Here is a 22,220-nt window from a genome sequence, read left to right on the forward strand (position 1 = left end):
TGGTCTTTTAATGAAATCTAATGATGCAAAAGTGACCCAATTCTGATACACTTGAGCAACCTTTTATTGAATAGCCTTGCTAAAACAGACCAGGTATATTTTAGTCTTCTAAGGTACTTGGTCTGAGAATCAGTCACCCTCAGCTTGTTTCACTTTGCAAAACCATGGGAGTCCTCACTCTCTGTGTCAGAAGCTCCTTTATGAAGCTGTGCCTTTGACAATACACTGCACAGTGAAATGAAAAAGGTCCTTGTTATTAATTTAATATTTCTCTATTACATGTCCTTACACAATTGGTCTTTCACCCAGTGGCTACCAGTGCAAAGCTGCTTGCGAACCATATTTCTGAGAGGGCAGAGAAAGCTGAAAAGCTCAAAGAGGCAACTTTGCATTTTTCCAGGGTACAGATGCAACCTCCAGTGAATTAATTTATGCTCCAAACTTGTACCTCCTTGAGCACTGGCAAAACAAGGTTCTGGCCCAAGTTTTCCAAGGAACAGCAGAAGGCCCCTTGCAGGCACTGAACTGAAAACAGTGATCTGTTGGCTTCTGGTGTAAAAGCATGTATGAGAAAGAACATCTTACCCGAGGCACAGTGGAGCTAAGTCGCCAATAGCAGGGAGGACTAAGGGGAGAGCAGCGGGGGAATCCTGCCTGTGCGGGCAGGGCTGGTGAGACACAGCGCGACGGAGACAGGGCAGAGCTGAGGAAGACGGGGATGGGCAGAGGGAGCCAGGCCCGAGGGCTCGGGGCCAAGGGCTCTATGGGCACTGAGCTCCCGGGTCACGGATGTGCCGAGCCCAACCGTGCCGCTCCAGACGCGCCACGACCAACCGTACCACGCGGTGCTGAACCCGGGGCCGCGCCGGAGCCGTGCTGTGCCCGAGCCGTGCTGTGCTGGGGGCCCCGCCATTCCGGAGCTGCCCAGGGCCGCTCTACCCAAACGAAGGGAAGGGGAACGGCGCGCCGGGGAACGGCGCGGCGCGAGCCCAACCCCGCGGAGCGCGCCCAATGGCTGTGGGGGTCATTTGCATATTTGCATAGTGGCGGGCACATAAGAGCTCGGGGAGGGAGCGCTGGTGGAAGGTTTGGTCGTCGGTTTTGGGGCACTGTGGGGCTGCTTAACAGTGATTCATTGCATTATTTTTGTTCTGCAGTTGTATCTTTTTTAACCCCAAACTTATTTATTTTTTGTTTCGTGTTTGCACCGAAACCTTCCTGTTGCGGCAAGGCGCAGGGAGAGAGGAGAAGAGATGTGGAGGAAAGCGTTCCTAGTCGCCCTCTGCCTCTGTCTGCCCTCGGTGGCTGTTCTCAGTGGCGGCGGTAAGTCCCCGGCCCGGGGAAGGGGCGGGTAGCCCCAGCACGCAGGGGGCAGGGGGTGCAGGGAAGCTGCTGGGCATGCCTAGTACATTGCGGGGAGGAGGGTGCAGGGTAGATGTCGCCGACACTACGGGAAAGAGGAATTGGCAGCTTCGCTTTGTAAGGCTCTCCCGGGGTGCTGGGGATGCTGCGGGGCCTGAGGGGCGGGGGTGACCTCGGAAGGCGCTGGAGAGCGACGCTTTGGGGAGCTGCATCCTCTTTAGGACAGACCCGGAGCTGGTCCCCTGCCCGGGCACAACATGCCCCCTTGGTCACATGGGATGTGGAGGTTTGGGTTGTGTTTTTTTCCTCAGGAGCAAGGTAGTTTCCAAGAGTCCCTTGCTGGGAAGTGGACTGGCACAGCGGTAACACCCTCGGCTCCCAGCAGGGCTAGGACCTTCTGTAGGGCATGGGACTTGCCCTGTATCTCAACTTCCTACGGTTCTTGGTCTGAGTTTTCTAAGGGAAGACCGAGTTTTATCAGTGTAACGACAATGTGTTTGTTTTGTAGTTAACACCTCTAATGCAGCAGAATCCATTAGTGAAAAAGTGATCAGAGGGGTATACTCTCACAGTATCTGTATATACATATGATTGTGTTTTAAGTACACCTATTGTGCCTGCATTTGTGTGTAGGCGCCCTACAGGCTAGAGGAGGTGGAATATGTGCAAGTGTTTACTACTAGATGCTCACTAATGCTCTCTCGGGCAATCATGACATGATTGCAGCTTTAATAAGCAAAGACACAAGTTTAGGAGGTGATTGCTCCTCAAACTTAGTTATTGGTGCCCTGTCACAGTCTTAACTTACTTACACTGATCTCACCCACATAATGTGTATACTTTAAATTCCACAGCCATAGAAGAAAATGTAGCTGTAGCTCTTAGAGGTACTGTGTAATACTAAAATGGAATATGGAAACTGCTGCTCTTTCACCGCAGATGTCTTTGTTATTTCTTTTGTGTACAAGAAAGCCGAGGCGAAGTATTCAAAAGTAAGAGGATGGGGTGCTAGGGCACAGCTAAAGGAATGTATTTGCACTTTAAATCCGATTTTGTGCCATCAGAGGCAATCAAAAGCAGTTTTCATCACTGTATCCAAGTTCTGTACAGTAAAATAACTATCCTCCCAGAGCAAGATTTCATCCCTGTAGGAAGTGATTTGCAACAGACTTACTAATGATTAAACTATTTCTCCTTAGGAACAGGTTCTATGAAAAAAGAACAGATTGTGTGATCATCCTAAATTGATCCAAGCCTTCAGTCCTGCACTATTCTTGCACACCACAGCAAAAATGTTTTGAAACCATGGAAAATACATGATCTAGCCCTTCAGGAATCCAGAGTATTTAATAAACAACATAAAAAAAAATTCTAGGTGAAGATAACATTGCTGTTCCAAGAAAAGATAAAAATATTACTAGGAACACATTCTGTTATCTACTTTTACCAGTGTGAATCCAGAGTCAGGGTTTGCAGCAGATTTATGCTGTTGTATGATGTGAGTTGCTGGCTTTTGCTATGGCTGTGTTTGCGACAGCCCTGCCAGGGCAGCTGTGGCATGGCCTTTCCAGAAACAATGCATTTCTGAGAAGGTACAGAGTTGAAGCTGTCAAGCATCAAAAGTGCACTGTAGAATAACATGAGCACTGTACTCCTAACTAAAAGCTTGCTGGAATCTCCTCTGTGCAAGAACTACTTGCAAGGTATGGGTTTCTCATGCATCCTTTCCTCCATATTACATACTGCAAAGTCTGATAGTGATTGCAGTTTGTTGTATTGGGCTAATTCTGGGTATCCCAGAGGGACTGATGGATGGCAAGAGCTGTGCTGGATTGAGTTACAAGCCCCCAGCTGCAGCTGAGTAAGAATCTATTTGACCGGGAGTGCTGTGGAGAGGGGTGAGCACCCACATGCACAGTGTCAGAATGGTGCTTTGCCCTTGTTTTGCCAACTGCAGGGCTTGAGCTGGAAGGTTCCTGCTCAATGTCTGAACTTTGGCTTAGCTGCTATTCAGAGGTGTTGCTCTTTGCATTGACTGCCTGGGAAGTTAAGGAGAACATACTTTCAGGGAAGAGAAGACATAAATAAACTTTAAGTCATAATTTCTTTACAGCAAAATTCAACAATACCCTGACTTGTGTGGTAGTTTTCATGGGATTGCAACACACAGTAGTCTGCTTTTAGTTTATAGTGTAGATCAAATTAAATGATAACAATTTCTGTGATACAGCCTGTTTATTATAGCTGACCATGGGTTTGCTTCAGAACTCATTTAGTAATTCAGTGACTGATGGATGAATGATCCTAATGTTGCTATCAGCTGAGGGAAGAGTTATTCCAGTTAACTCCAGCTTTTTAGGTAAATGTCTGTTATGTGCTTATGTTTACTGCTGTGCCTGTGTGTCTGTGTAGGCTTGAGTTTACACAGTCTAGCAGTGTAATTTCTAATGATCGTTGCACCTAGCTAATAGTATTTCTATTTCTGTGTGCATGGTGCTAGGAAATTGTTATCAAAGATTCCCTTTTTACAGCCATAGTTCAGGTGCACTGATTCTGGAAATGTATTGTTATAATATTTGGCATCCTGTGTCTGATGCAGGCAATTTAACTTTTGATTAGTATTCCAGATGCTGTTACTTCCTCAAAACTCACATTCTTTACCAAGCTGACCAGTGTTAAAGTTTTCTTTGTCAAAATCAGTTGCCGAGTCACCTTGGCCTTTCCATAAAGGAAACTTGAAGCTGATTTCACTTGATTAGTGTGTAAACTTGTATAGGTACAGTGTCAGAATGCTTAAAATCAGTAGGATACTTTCAAAATTGATCGGAGTCCCTAACTGAATGGAATTTTACAAATTGCAAGTCCAAAGCATCCTGAGGTGTAAACATGAAAATGGAACTGCTGACTTTCCCAGTTTCTAAACCTTTTTTTCCCACCCCACTTTCTTCTGAGTTCTACAATATTCTCTACACCTCAACATACAGGACATCTCTTTTAAAATACAAAAACAGAGATAATGTAAATGGAGGTGTAAGAAAAGCATCTGAAAGTTTGCAGAGCATGATAAAATGATAGAGTTTGGCAATGCAGCCTATGCGCTGTTAGAAAAACCAGTTGGGATCTGAAATAGGTGGTTTAACTCTTAATTCCACTCCCTTTTTAGTTCCCTAAATAGGCCCTTTGTAAGTCACCTTGTTAACTGTTAGCACACAGTGCTGGCCAGAAAACTTTTATACAATAACAGGGACTTATATTTGTAACTGTGTACCTGGAAGCTTTTGCAATATGAAACACGTGCCTTTACACCTCCATTGAACTAAACTTGGGAAAACATTATTTTTAGCAAAAACATGGATTTGTTTTTGTCTACATATTTTTTCCTCCAGGTCTGTTTTTCCTCAAGACCTTGTTTAGAAATGAACTTCCATTCTTGTCATGAAGAACTACTGCGATGTCTCAATACGGGTGCACAGAAATTTCTTTTTATTTAACTTCTGTATCTCCATTATGTAAAACCTGATGCAAATTCAGGTGAATTTATATCCACCTTTCAGAAACGTGTCTGTGTTTTCCTAGGTTTAATTAATTTGGGTTAGAGCACATCATTAACTAACCAGGGGTAGGTGTATACATGGACTGCCTTTGCATTTCTTTGACTTTGTGTAAGGCTATAAGAGTGAGACTTAACTTGAACTAGCTCAGTTAGGACATGATTCAAGTCCTTTCATTTTAAATCTATAAGGCAAATATCTGACAAAAGTCTATGCATGACAAAGTTTGGTTCTGAATAGTTTTTTAATAGACAGAGATACTTTATGAGGTACAAAAGTACAAGTGAGAATTGCTAGTTTTTGGAAGTTGTATGCTTTGTAGCTTCTCTACTATAGCTTCTAAGAATGGTACATGTAGTTCTAAGTATGTGTAGTGAGTGTGTACATACTATGATGTATCTCTGCTGCATTTCTAAAATTTAATCTGCAGAAAGTGGGAGGTAAGGTATGCAGCACAACATGGGGTGCAAACAAGTTATGCTCTCAGCCATACAGAACCTGTGAAGCCATACTCAGGTGAATTTTGAGGATACCTTCTCAATGAGCATGTCATTAAGAGTTCTGTAACAAATCCCACCACACACTTTCCTCATCCAGAGGGTATCTTGCTGGAGGCAACTGAGCATATGTGGACATTAGACAAAATGACACTTGTGAGCATAAAACATGCAAACAAGGATTTATTCTGGCTTTCCAATTCCTTGTAAAACATAGCTAAATGAGCAGAGTGGCCTTCTGCCATTTCTCTGACTCATGAGTTTACAAATATATAAAGGGTGAATGTCATGAGGATGGAGCCAGGCTCTTCTTGTTGAGAACCAATGATAGGACAAGGGGTAATGGGTTCAAACTGGAACACAAGAGGTTCCGCTTAAATTTGAGAAGAAACTTATCAGTGAGGGTGACAGAGCACTGGAACAGGCTGCCCAGGGGGATTGTGGAGTCTCCTACTCTGGAGACATTCAAAACCCGCCTGGACACCTTCCTGTGTAACCTCATCTGGGTGTTCCTGCCCCAGCGTGGGGATTGGACTAGATGATCTTTAGAGGCCCCTTCCAATCCCTAACATTCTGTGATTCTCTGAGTTGTTGCTTTGCAGCTACTGCTTTCCTGTTCATGACTTCATCTCAGAGCTCCTATGTCTTTAAATCCCACCCAAATGTTTTTGAGCTGAAACAGTAAATATTTGGGAAGCACTCTGTACATCTTCAGTGGTAGGGGACACCGAACTGCAGTCTTTCTAAGTTTGTTTCACTTTTCTAAGTGCACCTTTAAGTATGGTGCACTTGTAATAAACCAAATTTACAATTTTAAGCTTATTTCCAGAAGATATGTGGTCTGAACTAATATGTGAAATCTAGCATGTGATTGTAATTGAAAACTCACTATAAGACAGGATATCAATTTAATTTAGATTTTGGGTGATTACCAGGTTTAATTCAGAAGGGAAATGATATCCAAGTATGAAAGGAAGCACTATTAACTAGTGAGCAGGTGGACTACTCTTGTTAGCCTTCCTGTGCTGGGCAGGAATATACATAATGGAAAGTCCTTGCATCGTATGCTTTACAATTGAAAGCTGTTCTTGGTCATTTCAAGGTTTTACTGATTCACTGCTGAGTGAAAAGTTGTAGTTTCATATTTAGCCAATCAGCCTTTGGGGCTTCTCTGGCTAAAAAGTAGATTGTGTAAGTCTAAAGATTTCTTTCAGAAAGAGGTTTTGTACTCTTTCAGTTAGAAAATGGAGTTTTGAATGTGCAAAAATATAAGGGGCAACTTCTGAGAAAGACTGGCATTTGGTTAGTTTGGTAAATTTTGCTTTTGGTGACTAGTTCTACTGTTTGGGAGAGAGCTATTTCTCAAACTTTATCCCTTCTTTAGGGGCAGGGTGGCAAGAAGAGGGTCCTCAGTGTGATTATCCTGGATTAGCTAGCCAGCCTAGTACAGTCAAGGTCAAAACCTAAAGCAGAGTGCTGTCTCCGTTCAATGAAAGGTTCTTCTTGTTTCCTTACATGTGCCTTGCTTTTAATGGATGAGAAGTTTTGGTGAACTCAGGCAATGTTAAGCCACTTATTGTGGATGATGGCAGTCTCTCCAAGGCTTGTCCATGTTCATTTGTTGCCAGCCTGTGTGCTGGTTTTACACAGTATGTGAGAGGTTAGACCTAATTTCTCTGGCTTTCCAAGCACAGCAGGAACCTCCCAGGCTTTTTACAGCTACCTGAGGGCTGAGTGAGACTGAGTGTAGGTCAGTGCCCTGCTGAGTTTGGTAGCTTGAATGAGAAGACCAGAAAACCTGAGTTTTAGAGAAAAAAGAGTAGTTTGTTATTCATTACCTCTGAGTGATGAAGCACAACTTTATGGAGAAATACAGTTATCATAGAAAACCTCTTCTGCAATGGGGAAAAAGGAGAGTGGAAATTGGGCTTCATGTGTCTGGCATGAGGTCCTTGCTTGTGTCCCTTTGCATTCCCTATGGTTCCTTGGAGCCGTTCATTAGTATGTGTTTAGGAGTTTGTGAAAGATTGGTGGTTGTGATGCCAGGCAACACAACACTCACAATACTGAGCAGGACAGAGTTGGTCTGAGTTCAGCTGCACTTGGAAAACAGGAAATCAATATTTGCTAAATGCAAGGTGACAAAGTAGGGCCTGGTTTAAGTCCACAATTAATTACAGGGTCTGCTGGATATAGAGGTACTTAAGTGTTGAATCAGATGTAAAAAGAGGAGGCATTTAAGTTCCTTCCCAGAGAGAGGAAGCAGTAAGTATGAAGGCTAGAGTAACTTCTCTGCTTTGGCAGGAACATAGCAAAAATTATGTTTTGAAGCTAGAGGGAGTTCTCTAAGAAGTGATCTTTACAAGCCATCACATGCTTTGTCACCACCAGTACATGATCTTCACCTCCTCCTACCCTGCCCCGCTGATTCAAAATAGCTTCAGGCAGAGGAAGATGCTGTGGGTTTTTTTCCTGCAGTGTTGCTTATCAGAAAATATACTGCCTTCAAAATGAGTGTCTGATCTTCTCACCTGCTGTTTTTCTCCATTGATAAAAAGTTTAAACTAGCATTTTGCAAAAACAGTGGTGACTTTGCAGCTCTTCATAAACTGCAATTACTTGGTGCTGTAAAGAGCCTTGTTAGGTAGTGGTTATTGATGTGGAAGGAGTGATTACTGATGTGGAAGATATACCACCAAAATATTTAATATATGGTAGGAACTTGCTGCTTTCCTGCATGTACTCTCTATGACCATCCTGTGCAGTTCTCTACTCCTAAAACACTGCTGTATGTTTCCTGTGCTCTTGCATAGCAGAAACTGAGACCAGTTTTGAGGGAATTGAGAGCAAGTTTTCCTTACGGACGCCTGCAGAACCAGATGAGGATGTCTGCTACCTGATTCCTGGACAAGTTGACAGCCTGGCACAGTGCAACTTCAATCATACCAGTAAAACCTTTGTGGTGATCCATGGGTGGACGGTAAGAAGAAAGGGGAGGAATATCCCTTTTAACCACATTAATGATAAATTGTGCTAAATAAAACAGCTGAGGTAATATTGATATATCTTTTTTTAAAAAAAAAAAACCAACAGGTGACAGGAATGTATGAAAGTTGGGTCCCAAAGCTGGTGGATGCTTTGTACAAGAGGGAACCTGATTCAAATGTCATTGTGGTGGACTGGCTAGTTCGAGCTCAGCAGCACTACCCAGTATCTGCTGCATACACTAAGCTGGTGGGAAAGGATGTTGCTACGTTTATTGACTGGATGGAGGTAAGACATTTAGTTACATGTCTCACATTGTACACAATGTCCTAGGAGACAAAACAGCAATAATGGTGTTGTGTTAACTATCTCCTGTGGGGTAGGTTGAGTTAAGCTATTCCAGACAGTACTTTTGCTGGACTGGTAAAGTCCCAGCTTTAATTTAATAATTATCGCTTACATAAGAAGGCCTTTTATAGTGTGGTTTGGAAGCCTTACCTCGTGGTCTGTGGAACCCTGTAAGTCTACACTGTTTCTGAAGGCTTAATGAGAAGTAGCTATGAAAGACAGGTTGTTATACAGCAGCCAGCCCTTGGGAAATGGAAGTCTGGCCTGCTTTTGGGAAATACTTAAGAGATCCAGAAACTGGTGGGAAGGGGGTAGCTGAAAATTGTGTTATGTTAGTTGTATTTAATGTTCATTCTGTTATTCATGGCTCAAAGAGAAATCCCAGTGTTTAGAATACATCTTCCCTTATGCTTTCTGATGTTTTCCCATTTGACTTCATTCGTTAAAGTATTCTCTTCTGCAGGAGCAATTCAATTATCCTCTCAACAATGTCCACTTGCTGGGGTACAGTCTTGGTGCTCATGCTGCTGGGATTGCTGGGAGCCTGACCAAGAAGAAGGTGAACAGAATTACTGGTAAGAAGACCTGTGGTTGTAGAACGTGGTCATGTCTCTTCCGTGCTGAAATATTCCTCTGGAAAATCATCAGAATAATTGTTGCTTCTTGGCTGTACTGAGGTTATGTGTTCATGTTTTTTGAATCAGCAGGACTGATATTTTTGTAGTAGAACTGGAAAAGGTTCAGAAAAGAACAACAAAGGTGATGGGTGAGAAGACTTGATCTGCTTCTGCACAAAAAATGACTGAGTAGGCAGGGATTCATCAGCCATGAGAAGAGACTGGTTGGGGGGTGTGATAGAGACTGGCCAAATCCACAGCTTGGAGAAGGTCACAGTATCTCTTGTAGCATGAGAACTTCAGCTGATTCTCTTCATCTAGGTGGTCATACCTTGTGATGGGTGGGAGCCATTAAAAAAATAACAGGAAGTAGATCCCCCTACAGTGAGGGTTGTACCTACAGAGCTCTTTTCCATGGCATGCTATGAATGCAAGTAGCTTACATGGTCTCAGAGGGAGACTGGACAGATAATCAGAAGAGATGCACTGTGGGTTGCTAGAAAAACTTAATAATGACAGGCTTAGATAATATTCTAGGCTGAAAACTATGCTGCAAGTATTTTGGGAAGGGAAGTATACATATGCTTACTTTGTTCCTGTGCATGCTTAGGTGTCTGCTTAGGGTGTTTTTGGAGGCTGAGAATTGTGCTAGACAAGGCAGAGTGCACAGCCACTCTGGACTTAGTTTGCAGCCTGGTACCTGGAAAGCTGATCCCCTAGTACTGATCTCTGTGACAAAGGAAATGCCAGCATCAGCAGAGGCTGAGAAAATCACTTATCTATGGTATCTTCATTGCTGAGAGAGCTTGGGACTGGCATTCAGATGGGAGTCTAGCTCCTGTCCTTCTGGCACCCTTTGCCCTCTTTACATGAGCCTGGCTGTGATCCTGGGTCTACAGGTAGGCAGCAGTTGCACTGTGAAAGGCTGACTCCTAAGAGGTGGCATATTAAAATCACTAGCCCCTCTACCCTTCCTTTCTTTCAGCTGCAGCTTTGGTACTTTCACTGAGGTTGCCAAATCACACAAATACCAGTAGCCCTTTGTTATGACCCCACAATTGCTCTCAGTGCCCAGGATGAATGTTTCCCCAGGAAAGAAGCATCACCTTTGAGCATAGTGAGTGATGGGATGTGGTCCCCGAAGTCCTCACAGGAGAGAGTGAGGCAGCTCAGACCAGGTGAAGCTAATAAGTGGTAGGCAACCCAGGTGCCTGTCCCTGATGAGGGCTACAGAAAAGATAAGTCCCTTCAGCTCTGCCTCCAGCTGTCAAGTAGCTGTCTAATCAAGAGGTGGTATCTCTTCACTGGTAGAATAATTCTGGGTGTTTTTGATGTCAGTATTGCTGCAGCTTGACAGTTTACCGTAATAATCCCCTTCCTCTTAGGCATGTAGACAGTGAAGCTCTTGTTTATATTTCACACTTGTTCCCCTAGCAGGGAGTTAGCAGCAAGACATTTTCCACACTTCAGACACTTCAGATAGAAATTTTACAATACTTGACAGGACAGGAAGACATTGAGAAAATATTTGCTGGCTTCTTTCTTCCATTCACTGGAAATGCAACAGCTGTGAGGAAGTTATTCGGGCTTCTTTACGTATGTTTACATACATATTTTTTTAAAGAGTGACAGCATGTCAAGGTATTTAACTCTCCTGTATACATGAATGCTACTTAAGTGATAGCACTGTAATATGTAAAATACTCCAGCCCAATGTGGTAGGTGAACACGGCATTTATCACTGTTGGTGTATTTGGCAGAGAATCTCATTTTTTATTTGTTGTTTGCCCCTTAAAGGGCTGGATCCAGCTGGTCCTACCTTTGAGTATGCTGATGCTGTCACCCGCCTCTCCCCGGATGATGCTGACTTTGTGGATGTACTGCACACTTACACTCGAGGTTCTCCAGATCGCAGCATTGGAATCCAGAAGCCTGTTGGACACATTGATATTTATCCTAATGGTGGAGGTTTCCAGCCAGGTTGCAACTTGGGAGAAGCACTCCGTCTGATTGCTGAAAAAGGCTTTGCAGGTGAGGCTGATCTGAAACAAACATCTGTTAACATCCAAAGGGATATTTTCAATAGCCTGCAGGTTTTTTTTGCAAGCAAAGATCTCTTTGAGAGGCACAGGAGCTTGTTGTTTTAAGTGCTTTTAAAAGTCAGCCTGAAAAGCCCAGCTCTGACATAGTGGATCATGGCTGTTGAAAGCATTGCTTAAGAGTTTATATCATTATATGCACGTGTGTATACATATTACACATTTTTGTTTTCAAGATGTGGATCAGCTGGTGAAATGCTCCCATGAACGATCCATCCACCTCTTCATTGACTCACTCCTCTATGAAGAAAAGCCCAGCATGGCCTACCGCTGCAACACAAAGGAGGCCTTTGAGAAGGGTCTCTGCCTGAGCTGCCGGAAGAACCGCTGCAACAATTTGGGTTACAAGGTCAACAGAGTGAGGACGAAGAGAAACACCAAAATGTACTTGAAGACTCGTGCTCAGATGCCATATAAAGGTCAGTCCTGCTTGCTTTCTGGCAAGCAAGACTGGTACCTCTGTTCAACTGTGCGTGAGGGTGGGTGCATGCTGCAGATGACAATATAGCAGCTTTAGTGCCTGTGGTGAGCAGTGGTGAAGCTTGCCTGCAGTTTGCCATTAAGCACAAGCTAACGTGCAGTCTCAGAAAAAACAATGTATCTTACTCAAGGTGTGGAAGTGGGGGTAGAATGCAAAAATATTTGTAACACGTTTCTAAGTAGCAAAATTAAGACAACCTACTCTGCAGCCCAGTCACTTGAAACAACTGAGTCTTTCAAATTTTTCAGTACTCTTTGTCCAGATCAATTTTTCCTGTTGCTGGGAAAATAATCAGCAGAGCCCAGCATGATGAGCAACATCTTCGAAGATGTACAACCATCAGACTTGTGCCTTTTGTAGTACCTTTGCCAGAGGAGCACTGGTCCTCATTAAAATATCACAGCACTTCCTGATTCCCATTGCCACAGTGGTGCATCTGAGAAGGACACTGCCAAAAAGAACTGGAAGGCTTTCAGCTAGGGAAGTAGCTTCTGAGCTGGATTTTACTCTTTTTTTTTTTTTTTTCTCCTTAGTTTTGACTGTACCACCTGGAATGCTCATTGTGTGCCTTCTGTGGGGGACCAGCAATCGACACATTCCTGTAGTGTTACAACAGCTGCAAGACTAGTGTTTTGTTGGCATTTGGTGCTTAATCTGCAGTGTCAGTGGGTTGATTTTTTTTTTTTTTTTTTTTTTTTAACCAAGGTTCCTGTATGAGGAGAGCACAGCTCACTTGTTTCAAGTCAAGGATGGCAATTCTTACACATTTATAAAGGGCTTGAAGGTCATACTGCAGACGCTGGGGTTATTATAGTGGCAGTCAACTTAAATGCAGAGTATAACTGCAAGAACTGCAAAGGTGTTTTTTATCATGATTCCTGTGCATTCTAATCTTTACCTCCTCACAAAAATAGTTCTTTGGATAGCTGCAGGGAACTAAATCTCAGTTTACTGGTGTTGGCATATTCTAGTGTAGGATTATGCATGAGGGGTTTTGGGTTGTTTTGTCACCAGCAGTTTCTTTGGAGATTGCTTTTTTCCAAATGACCTTTTCTTTTGTGTTCTTCCAGTCTTTCATTACCAGGTCAAGATTCATTTCTTTGGAAAGGCTAATACAACCAAGACAAACCAGCCATTCCTGATCTCTCTCTATGGCACTCTAGATGAGAGTGAGAACATTGCTTTTACATTGTGAGTACCTATAGAAACAACTGCAATGTACTGTTGAATCTATCTGAATCTGCTAAAGCTCCAGCTGAAAAACTTGTTCTAGCTCCAGCTACAGAATTCTTACAGGGTTCCAGAACCTGCCCTTGTCTTTGATCAAGGGGATGCATGCACTGCTGAAGCTAAAGATCTAAGCTCTGTAAGAGCTGATCTTGGTAAGAGGTCTGAAATATAGAAATGTGAAGTCTGACCTGTGTGTCAGCCTAATAAGAATTTTTGTGGTGTGCCAGCTTTCTTGATTTCTTCTCTTTTCAGTAGCATCATGTATTAAGGTTCCTTAAAAGCAGACTGCAACCTGGAGTTGAGTGTCTGATGGGCCTGAAGGCCTCAGGGCAGAAGCTGAGAGAGGCATGGGAAATGCTTCCACAGCTCTGCAAATAAGCAGAAGTCTGTACTATTATCCCTGCACACGGGCTGGCAGGGAATGGTGCTGGAAAACAGTCTGTCTGCTCCAAGAAACCTAAAGTGTTCCTGGCTGATGTTTGTCTGGCTTCTCTGAGAGCCATCAGTACCAGAGAAGACATCCCTTGCCTTGCAGTCTGTCCTGGGATTTTACCAGCCTTGCTGAAGAAAGCTTTTCCTTCTGCCTCTACAAAAGCTTTTTTTTTTTTTTTTATTCCATCCATCAGAACTGTGGACAAGGTTGCTTTCTTCTTTTCTGAAGTAAATAAAGTCCTGGTTGTCTTTCCCCTTAATATTCTTTATCTGTCAAACAGTTACTTTTTTTTTTTGTTGAGGTGTGTTTTTTCCTTATTTCCCTCCCACAGGCCTGAAGTGTCTTCAAACAAGACCTTCTCCTTCCTGATTTACACAGAAGTGGACATCGGTGACCTGCTTATGCTGAAGCTGCAGTGGGAGAAAGATACCTTCTTCAGCTGGTCAGACTGGTGGACTCCTTTTACTTTCGACATCCAGAGAGTCAGAGTGAAGTCTGGAGAAACTCAGAAGAAGTAATTTTTGATTGTTCTAAACTGTATTAGTTTTAATTGACAGTGTTTCCTGTTTTTTTTTTTTTTTCCTGGTGTATCACAGAGTGGAACAAAACGTGGAAAGCTGTTACAAATGGGTGCAGTACAGATAATCAGGGGTCCAGTGGCACCAAACTGACATTTTTGTCACCCAGGTTTAGTTGTTTGCTCTCATTGGGATCTGCAATCTACAGTTTTATTCCCATGTAATTAATTTGCATACCACTGTCATGTGCTTTAGGTTAGTTATAATATACAGGAGAGGACTTCCATGGACCAGCATCTCTGATTTTATTTGTAGTTCCTCTCCTTCTTTCTCTTGCTGGACATTTGCATAGGTTTTCTTGCACATAACATGCTTAGAGATTTTTAGACACCCTTCCATAAGTGTTTGCACCAGAAATCATTGCTTTGTTAAACTGGATTTTTCTTAGCTGTTGAATACCTGAATGGTGGGTGAAAATTGAAACACGTGACTGTTACAGGACTTTGCTAATGCTTAAGTGTTGGAACAGCAAAGTCTGAACAGAACTTTGATCTGAATATTTTTAAATACTCATTAATAGACATGAGATCTGTTAGCAGAAAATGAACCCAGACCAGAGTATGAATGTCCTATGCATGGTATCACGAATAATCTTTTGCTTGTTTGGATAAACAAGGTGAACTTGATCGAAGAACAGTTATCAGAGCTGAACAAATGTAGGGGTGGGGAAAGTACTGATAAGTAGAAAAGCAACTGCTCTGGTTTGCTGGAGCTGGTAACCTACTTTATTTGCAAAAATATGCAGTAGTAAGGCTTTCTTCAGAGATCATTCACCTCACAAAGAGTCCCACAAGGACTGGTGTAAATAAAGACCCAGGAGACTGAGAACAGAGCTTGTGCTTTCTTAGCTACGGGAGATATTATGCATGGGACCAGTGAAAGTTATGGCTACATTTAAGGTCCATGCATAGTGCATTTACCAGTTTATCATGCACAGTGTTTCTTTTGTCACAGAATTCTCTTTTAAAAATTTTCTCATAGGCTTGTAAAGTAGTAGTGCCTTACATGACAAAGTATAAAGGCTGCTTTCAAGCACCAGTCTTGTTTCTATGGTTAAAAAGAGACATCTGGCTCAGTCATATGGTTGTCCAATGTTTATTCCACAGAGTGGTGTTCTGTTCTCGAGATGGCACCTCGCGTCTCAGTAAAGGAGAAGAGGCAGCAATATTTGTGAAATGTTTGGAGCAGCCTGTCAACAGGAAGAGAGGAGGGTATGAATGTTCACTGTTTTTTGACTTGGGAGAAACTTGAGTGGTAGCAGGAGGATCTAATAAAACTTCCTGATTTAGTTGACCGGTGCAGTAGTCTTCTCAAGGCTTCAGAAGCATCACAGCCCAGATTAACCTGAGGTTTCCTTATGGTAACTTTTGCAGCTTAAAAATCCCTGATTTGTTTATCTGCTAACCATCTCCTTGTGTGGTTGATAACATGTCTGAAAAGCAAGTACAAGTCACTGCCCCTCATGTTCATGTGGTGGCCAAGTGTAAATGACTGTTAGAGTTTACAGACAAGACACTAATGCATGAAGGAAAGCATGCCTCTATCTGAAGATAGCTTACATTTACCCTTAACTGAAGAACATCCAAACAGAGTCAGTCCAGAGCCCTCCCTCCTCAGTCACCAGCAGCAGATTCAGAGACTGGTGCAGGAACTGAGTAGTACCTGTGCCTGTGCTCTCCCTGGCACACAGCTTTCTGTTTGCAACTGTCAGGTGAGTGACTTCCTGAGATTTGCATCTCTGATTTGGATCAGAGGTTGAATCTGTGGTGCCCTTGGTGCACTTTAGTTTTTTTATCAATTACTTTTCTAACCCAGAATAAACTTCCATATGTGGGGCCAACTTTATTTGGACTTCATCCACTGAAGTTTGAGCTGGAGGAGTGGTCATATTTATTTTAGTGCAATTCCTGTGCTTGAAAGGTCTCATGGGAACACTTACAGACTGAGATCTAGTTCTTCATAAAAAGGCATATGTGCTGAACCTCACTCCAGGACAATGACCTGGGGAGGCCTTGAGAGATCTGTGTTTGTATCTGACGTGTAAAATCAAGCAGCAGCCAGGAAAGCCTAAGCACATAATTAATTTTCCTGCTAAATAGTATTTTTTTTAATCTTAAGTCTCAAAAATAATACAAAAAGGAACAAGTATCCTGCATCTTCCTCATCTGTCTTTTTTTTTCTTTTTTTCCCCACAGTGTCAAGAAAACCTCCAAAGAAAATTCTGCCTATGAATCTGCTTAAGTGACAGGAACGAAGGTTTTCCTCACTGGGGAGGAGGAGGTTCTGTTCATCCCAGTGGACTGGATATTCAGAACCAAATATATAGAAATATTTATCCGCTGCTGGCTTTTTGCCTGCTGCTTCTAACTATCTTAGGAGACTTCTTGTAAGGAAGTCTCAGCATACCAAGTACTAACCATAAAGATACATTATCCAAATAGTTGAAAAAACAAAAAGAAATCTGCAAATCAACTTGCCAAAGGCTTGAGTGCTGGGAAGGAATAAGTAACTATGCTTAATCATCGTGCCTTGTGACAAGATTTCTTGACATCAAATACTCTATAGCAATTTTCTAGTATTTATTGAGAAGAAGCAAAGCCCTATACCTGGCTTTTCTTTCTTTTCAGGAGTCTCATGAAATTTGACAGCTTTTTTTTCTGGCTTGGCTGGCTGAATTTTCAGACAGTTCAGTGGCTAGAGTTCATTGTCTTCAAGTGTGTGTTTTGCAAATGAGTAGGTTTCTCCTGAAAAACCCCACCTTTGTATTACTAAAACATGTCAGGGCCTGACTTAATATGGGGATTAATGTTATAGTTTGTGGTTATGAATGTGTTTTACTGGGGGTAGATGCCAGTGCCTCTTAACAATAGGCATGATCTGTTAAGCTATATACTTCTATGCAGCTTAACCTGAAATAAATAGCAGCTGTAGTAGAAGACAACAGTACCGATGTCCTGTGCAGATATTCAAGTTTTCATCTGTGCTTTCATTCCTTGAAAATGAAACCATCTACTCTCCAACACTCTGTGAATAATGAACTGTTACCAGGTTGTTTTGTGTGTGTGTGTGTTTGTTTTTTTTCCCCACCACTTGCTTACATCCTGTATGTGACAGTTTCTCTGCTCTTTGATGCCGAATGTCAGCCATGCAGCTGACTGGCTGCTGTATGCAGTCTTCAGTGCAGGTGAATCCACCTGACAGGTGACAAGCATGCTTATGGTTCTCTGTACTGGGATTGTGACTGTGAGTGACCCACCTTGGTTTTGTTGCTTGGCTGTGATACAGTGCTAGATCCTAGGTGCTGCTTTGTTCTCTGACATGAGGTGGAATTCAGCAAGAAGCAGGAGCTGTGACAGTTAAAAGGAGCCTGATTGTGCGATGAACAAGAATGACTGCTCTGAAAAACACTTGAATTAGATGTGCTGCAAGTTGCCAAAAATAGAGATACTGAACATATTCTACTTCCCCTTTAAGTAGTATGTAATTTTTCTAGTGCTCTGAAAGGTTCAATAGCCCTCTTTTAGCCTTCTAGAAGACAAAATACTGGGCAGGTAGAAGTGCTCGAAGGTAGACACAGTGTAATGTGAGCTATTGGTGTTGTCTTCTGTAGTCTTATTCTGCATGTGCAACACTGGAGGTGGTGATTTTTACAATATCCCATCTTGAAAGCAAAACTGATATGTATGAGTTTATATGCACAGTTTTTCTTTTTTTTTCAGCTGTGGCTGCTAGTATATTTGGGGATAAAAGTCTTAAACAGTGCAATATGTTGGAATATTAATAACTCTAAAATTGCTCACACTTGATTTCCTAACCCCTAAACTACAGCAGAGATGTGATGAATCACTGAGGGTGGGGTTGGGTGTTGAGTCATTGCATTTGAGACCTCTAAAAATAAATATTATGATTTGTTCCCTGTAGAATTAACATTGTATTGCAATTTTCTCTGAAGAGTTAAATTCTTTGAAAATAAAGTGTCTGAACAGTTGTGCTCTTAATACAGGATCAAATACAAACACATACAGAACTTGGATACAAAATAGGGAAGGTTCTTGTACAGGAGGACGCAAGATTTAGCTTCAGATGTTATTTATTAGCTGTAAATAAGGTATTTATGTGTGTAAAGGTAGTTTGTATATATTGCTAAAGTTGCTGACAGTCTCTACATTAATACAGTTGTGTGGTATTAATCCTGTATATAGCTTTCAAACAGATTTTTATCAACAAACTACTTATACTGTGTTATTTCCTATGTGGTTAAAACTTTTTTAAAAAAGGAAGCTCCTCAGTTTTGTACAGAATGGAAACCTATGGTTTTAATAAAATTATCAAACTGATGCCAAAGTCACTAGTTTCCTTTTGATGAAGCCATGTGCTCTCTGTCTTTTATGTGAAGGCCATAGCCTTTTACTTGGATTCTGGGATGAAAAGATAGGGTAAGATAGATATGTATATAGATATGTATGTATAATATACGTATATACACACTTTTTTAAGCAACATGTGATTTTTTTTTTTTCTTTTTTCCTTTTGGGAAATACAGAAATCATGTCTCCAGACTTCAAGGAATCATAATGTGTGAGAAAGTAGTATCTCTGTCACTAGAGTGACTTACAGTTTGTCATTTTCCAGTCTTATGCCCTTTTAACAAGAGCCCTTACATCAAAAGGCTTACTTCTTACTTTGTGTTTTTTAGTTCCCCTGCAGTTGTCAGAGCTATGCTTTTGCTCCTTACTGTATCAAAATAGATATATTCTGACCCCGTGGGCATAGCAGGGAAGCACCACTCCCTTATCACCACTGCCCCTTAAGGGAGTAACAGTGGAAAACAATCACTTTGGCCCACATCTGGTGGTTGTCACTGGAACAGTTTGCTCTGTGCAATACACAGCAAGGCTTTGCAAAGGTCTTTAGGAGGAGGGGTGTGCCATAATTTGCAAGAGATGTAGTAACATGCACATGGGGGACAATATTAGGAGTATTTGTAGCAGCTCTGAGCTGACTTCTGGGACTCTGCTTTCAACACTCACCTGGCCAGAGACAGCTCTTTGACAAGAGCAGGCCTTCACTCCATGTGAAAGGAGAAGGGAGGTATGAAATGAAAAAGGTCTGGGCACAAAGGCAAAGGACAAATAGAGGAAAAGAGATGAAAGGAGAGGAAGTGGAGGGGGAATTGGAGGTGGAGTATGGAGTACCCTGGATGAATGAATGGAAAAGGGAAGACAGCGAAGGAACGCAATCTGCAGAGAGGGAATGCATGAAAATGCTGGCGGCAGGTGTTCTAAAGATACTCTGCTCCTTTCTCTGTGTCAGTGTCTGGGTTGGGAGAGAGGAAAGACCCCTACAGTTATGAGACAAGGCCTGTGACCACATTTCTTAAACGCACCATGATTCTTTTAAAGCCACAGCAATCTCACTATACTAAACGCATTATTAGGTAAATCAGAAAAATGTTTTTTGCCCAGGTCTCCCTGTCCCCTTTACTCTCACATCTTGCTTTGCAATGCCATGCTACATCAGGAAAGGTGGTGATCCCTGCTCACCCTGCCAGCTGTCTTTGGTGAGGACTGTGTGCAGTGTTCAACTGTCCTATGGCTAACCAGTGGCTTGAAAAGGCAGAAAGAGACGTTCTTGGCTGGAAAGAAAGGGTGAAGAAAGAATATCAGCTAATGTACCTGCAAGGCAAGGAAGTCCTGACTAAAGTACCTAGTTCCTAGATTTTTATTCCCATGCATTTCACTATGAGGAATTTTTGGATCCAGCAATAAATGTGCTGCCCATAGGTGTCTCTATACTCAATTAGCAGTTTGGTAGTCAGCCGGTTTGACTCCTCTGCTGAGGCACCATGTTCTTCATAGGTAACTGAAATGTGGCACCCGTTTTCACAAGTTTTAAACAGATTGCAGGGAGCAAGAATAATAGCTTATTATCTAAAGTCCAAGATTAGTTCCTCCATAAAAGCTGAGAAAGCACTCAATTGCTTCAGCAGTGGAAAAACTATTCCTCTTTCCGTGTCTGTAAAGTGGTTGGTTGATTTCTGTGAACCTTAAAATCATGAAGGCCTGTGTATATCACACATCTTTGTATACCAATGCTTTTTTTCCTTCTCACTGTGATGACTAGCTATAGAAAAATTATTTTCTCCCTTCAGATATAGTTATGTGTCTGCTTTTCTCTGTGTTGTGAATGAAATTTCAGAAGCTTACTGCTTTGAATGAGCAAGATGTTGCAAATGTGTTGTTTTCAAAGCTGCTCAAAAACAGATATTGAAAACAAATTTTCAGTAAAATGGGAGAATTAAGGTAGCTGTAGTATTTTCCTTTGTGTTTAAAGCTGTCAGTGTAGGGCTGTCCGTATTATGACTCTGTCAATCCAAACTTAGCAATATGAAAATTCTCATGTTCAAGGGGACCAATCGAACTGCCACCAAGTCATCATTCAGGAAAAATTTTCTCTCTTCTTTTGCTGCCTCTTTCCAGAAAAGTCTTCTAGTCAAAGTCTTTTGTAGCAGGTCTGGGAAGTCACCAGTTTACACATAAACAAATAAAGGGATTAGCATTCTCCAGTGACTGAAGGAGAACAAGGAAATGAGAAGAGGAAGGGAAGGGAACCATTTGGCAGAACATCCCATATAGAGTCTGTCTCAACAATGCCTTTATATCCGTGTGTGGTCCTATCTCTGCTAAGCAATGCTCAGGATGCTTCCCTAAATCATTTCAAGTTAGCTCAGCCAGAACAATGCATCCACATCAGAAAAGCAGATGCTAAACTGGGACCACTGTGGGTGTAGCAGGTGTTAGTGTGTGGGTGCAGTGTATGTCCAATGATGTAATCTCTCAGCCATTCATGTCAGATAAACACTGTGTTCTGCATTGTAGGCCCTTCCTGTGGGAAGTAACCTGATATCATTAGTCTCGCCACTCACCAATGACTGGAGAGTCTCTGCTACTGTTCATCACCCCACCACATCGAACCAGTGGTTGAGCAGTGAGACAGCCTGGCTGGCCTTGTGTCTGTCCCCAAAAGCGCCAGGAAGTGAGGACACGTCTCACATTGCTCCACCTACCAAAGGGTTTTTTACCCACAATAAGCTGTAAACCTGGAACCTTCTAAATACTGAAACAAGGACACTCCCAAACAGAGAGAACTGCCAGTGCCAGCTTCACTTCTTTGTATGCATAGACACTTCACGGAAATTAGGAGCTGTAGGAACAGATTCCCATGCTAGAACAGGTTGAAAATATGCTAAGCATAACCGTATTTTTTCAAAAGAAGCATTAAAAAACAAACAAAGACAGACTCGAGAAGGTTTCCTTTCCAGGTCGTCATGTACTTGTGAGGCCCGTTGGTTTGTTCCTCTGGCATGCTGCATTCAGGAACTTTTGGGGGTTACTCCTGCAGCCTGGAGAGTTGCTGGTGCACAAGGCTCCTTTAACCTTTGGGATTAGAAACCTGTCCAACGGCTGACTCTTTATGTGAGGAGAGGACTACCAGGCTTGTGTTCTTGGTGAAAAGGCCAACCGTGCCCTCACAGTATGAGGCTAATCCAAACCCCATTGAGGCTGGGAAAAGTCTTTTTGTGGGCTTTCCTAACACCTGGCATGGTTTTAAAATGAAAGCACAGCTCAAGCTTTCTTGCCTTTGCTCCTCTTATGCATTATTAAACAAAGGGCACACAAGGTCAGGTCATGATCTGGTCAAATACTATGTTAAATACCATCTCTGGGTGACTTCTCACAAATATTCCCAGCATTTTTTGGCCACTTGCTTATCTATGGGATGCCAGAGAAAACATCGTAGTTGCAGTGATGTAGAGAGCACACAATTAAAATTAGAAGGAAAAAAAAAAAGGGAGAGAAAGACATTGTACATAATACCTCATTTAACACCTAGTAGCTTCTGTACAACAATATGAGACTGAGACAGTCCCAGGTAAAGTCTATTTTTTGCCTTGGCCTTCTTGCTGACAGGCCACATGTTCCCATGGGCAATGGGAGCCATCTCAGGGATGCTCCCCTGTAACTCCACCTCACTACTCT

General features: G+C 42.3%; 1 protein-coding gene across 2 annotated transcripts; it reads left to right on the forward strand.

Annotated features, from left to right (window-relative positions):
* The first annotated feature begins 717 nt into the window (after window positions 1-717).
* On the forward strand, window positions 718-18,525 carry LPL (lipoprotein lipase). 2 transcript variants are annotated; one of them, XM_065860998.2, is made up of 10 exons: window positions 718-1,323; window positions 8,224-8,390; window positions 8,504-8,683; window positions 9,207-9,318; window positions 11,158-11,391; window positions 11,636-11,878; window positions 13,011-13,131; window positions 13,935-14,117; window positions 15,288-15,392; window positions 16,377-18,525. In XM_065860998.2, exons 1-10 carry the CDS (start codon window positions 1,254-1,256, stop codon window positions 16,420-16,422), a joined length of 1,461 nt encoding a protein of 486 aa, XP_065717070.1. In that variant the 5' UTR covers window positions 718-1,253; the 3' UTR covers window positions 16,423-18,525. The 2 variants fall into 2 exon arrangements, with proteins under 2 accessions (XP_065717070.1, XP_065717071.1); XM_065860999.2 differs by having other exon boundaries at window positions 892-1,323; window positions 8,227-8,390.
* Window positions 18,526-22,220: the final 3,695 nt, after the last annotated feature.

The sequence above is a fragment of the Patagioenas fasciata genome, chromosome Z, assembly GCF_037038585.1.
Source record: "Patagioenas fasciata isolate bPatFas1 chromosome Z, bPatFas1.hap1, whole genome shotgun sequence".
NCBI classification, from domain to species: Eukaryota; Metazoa; Chordata; class Aves; order Columbiformes; family Columbidae; genus Patagioenas; species Patagioenas fasciata.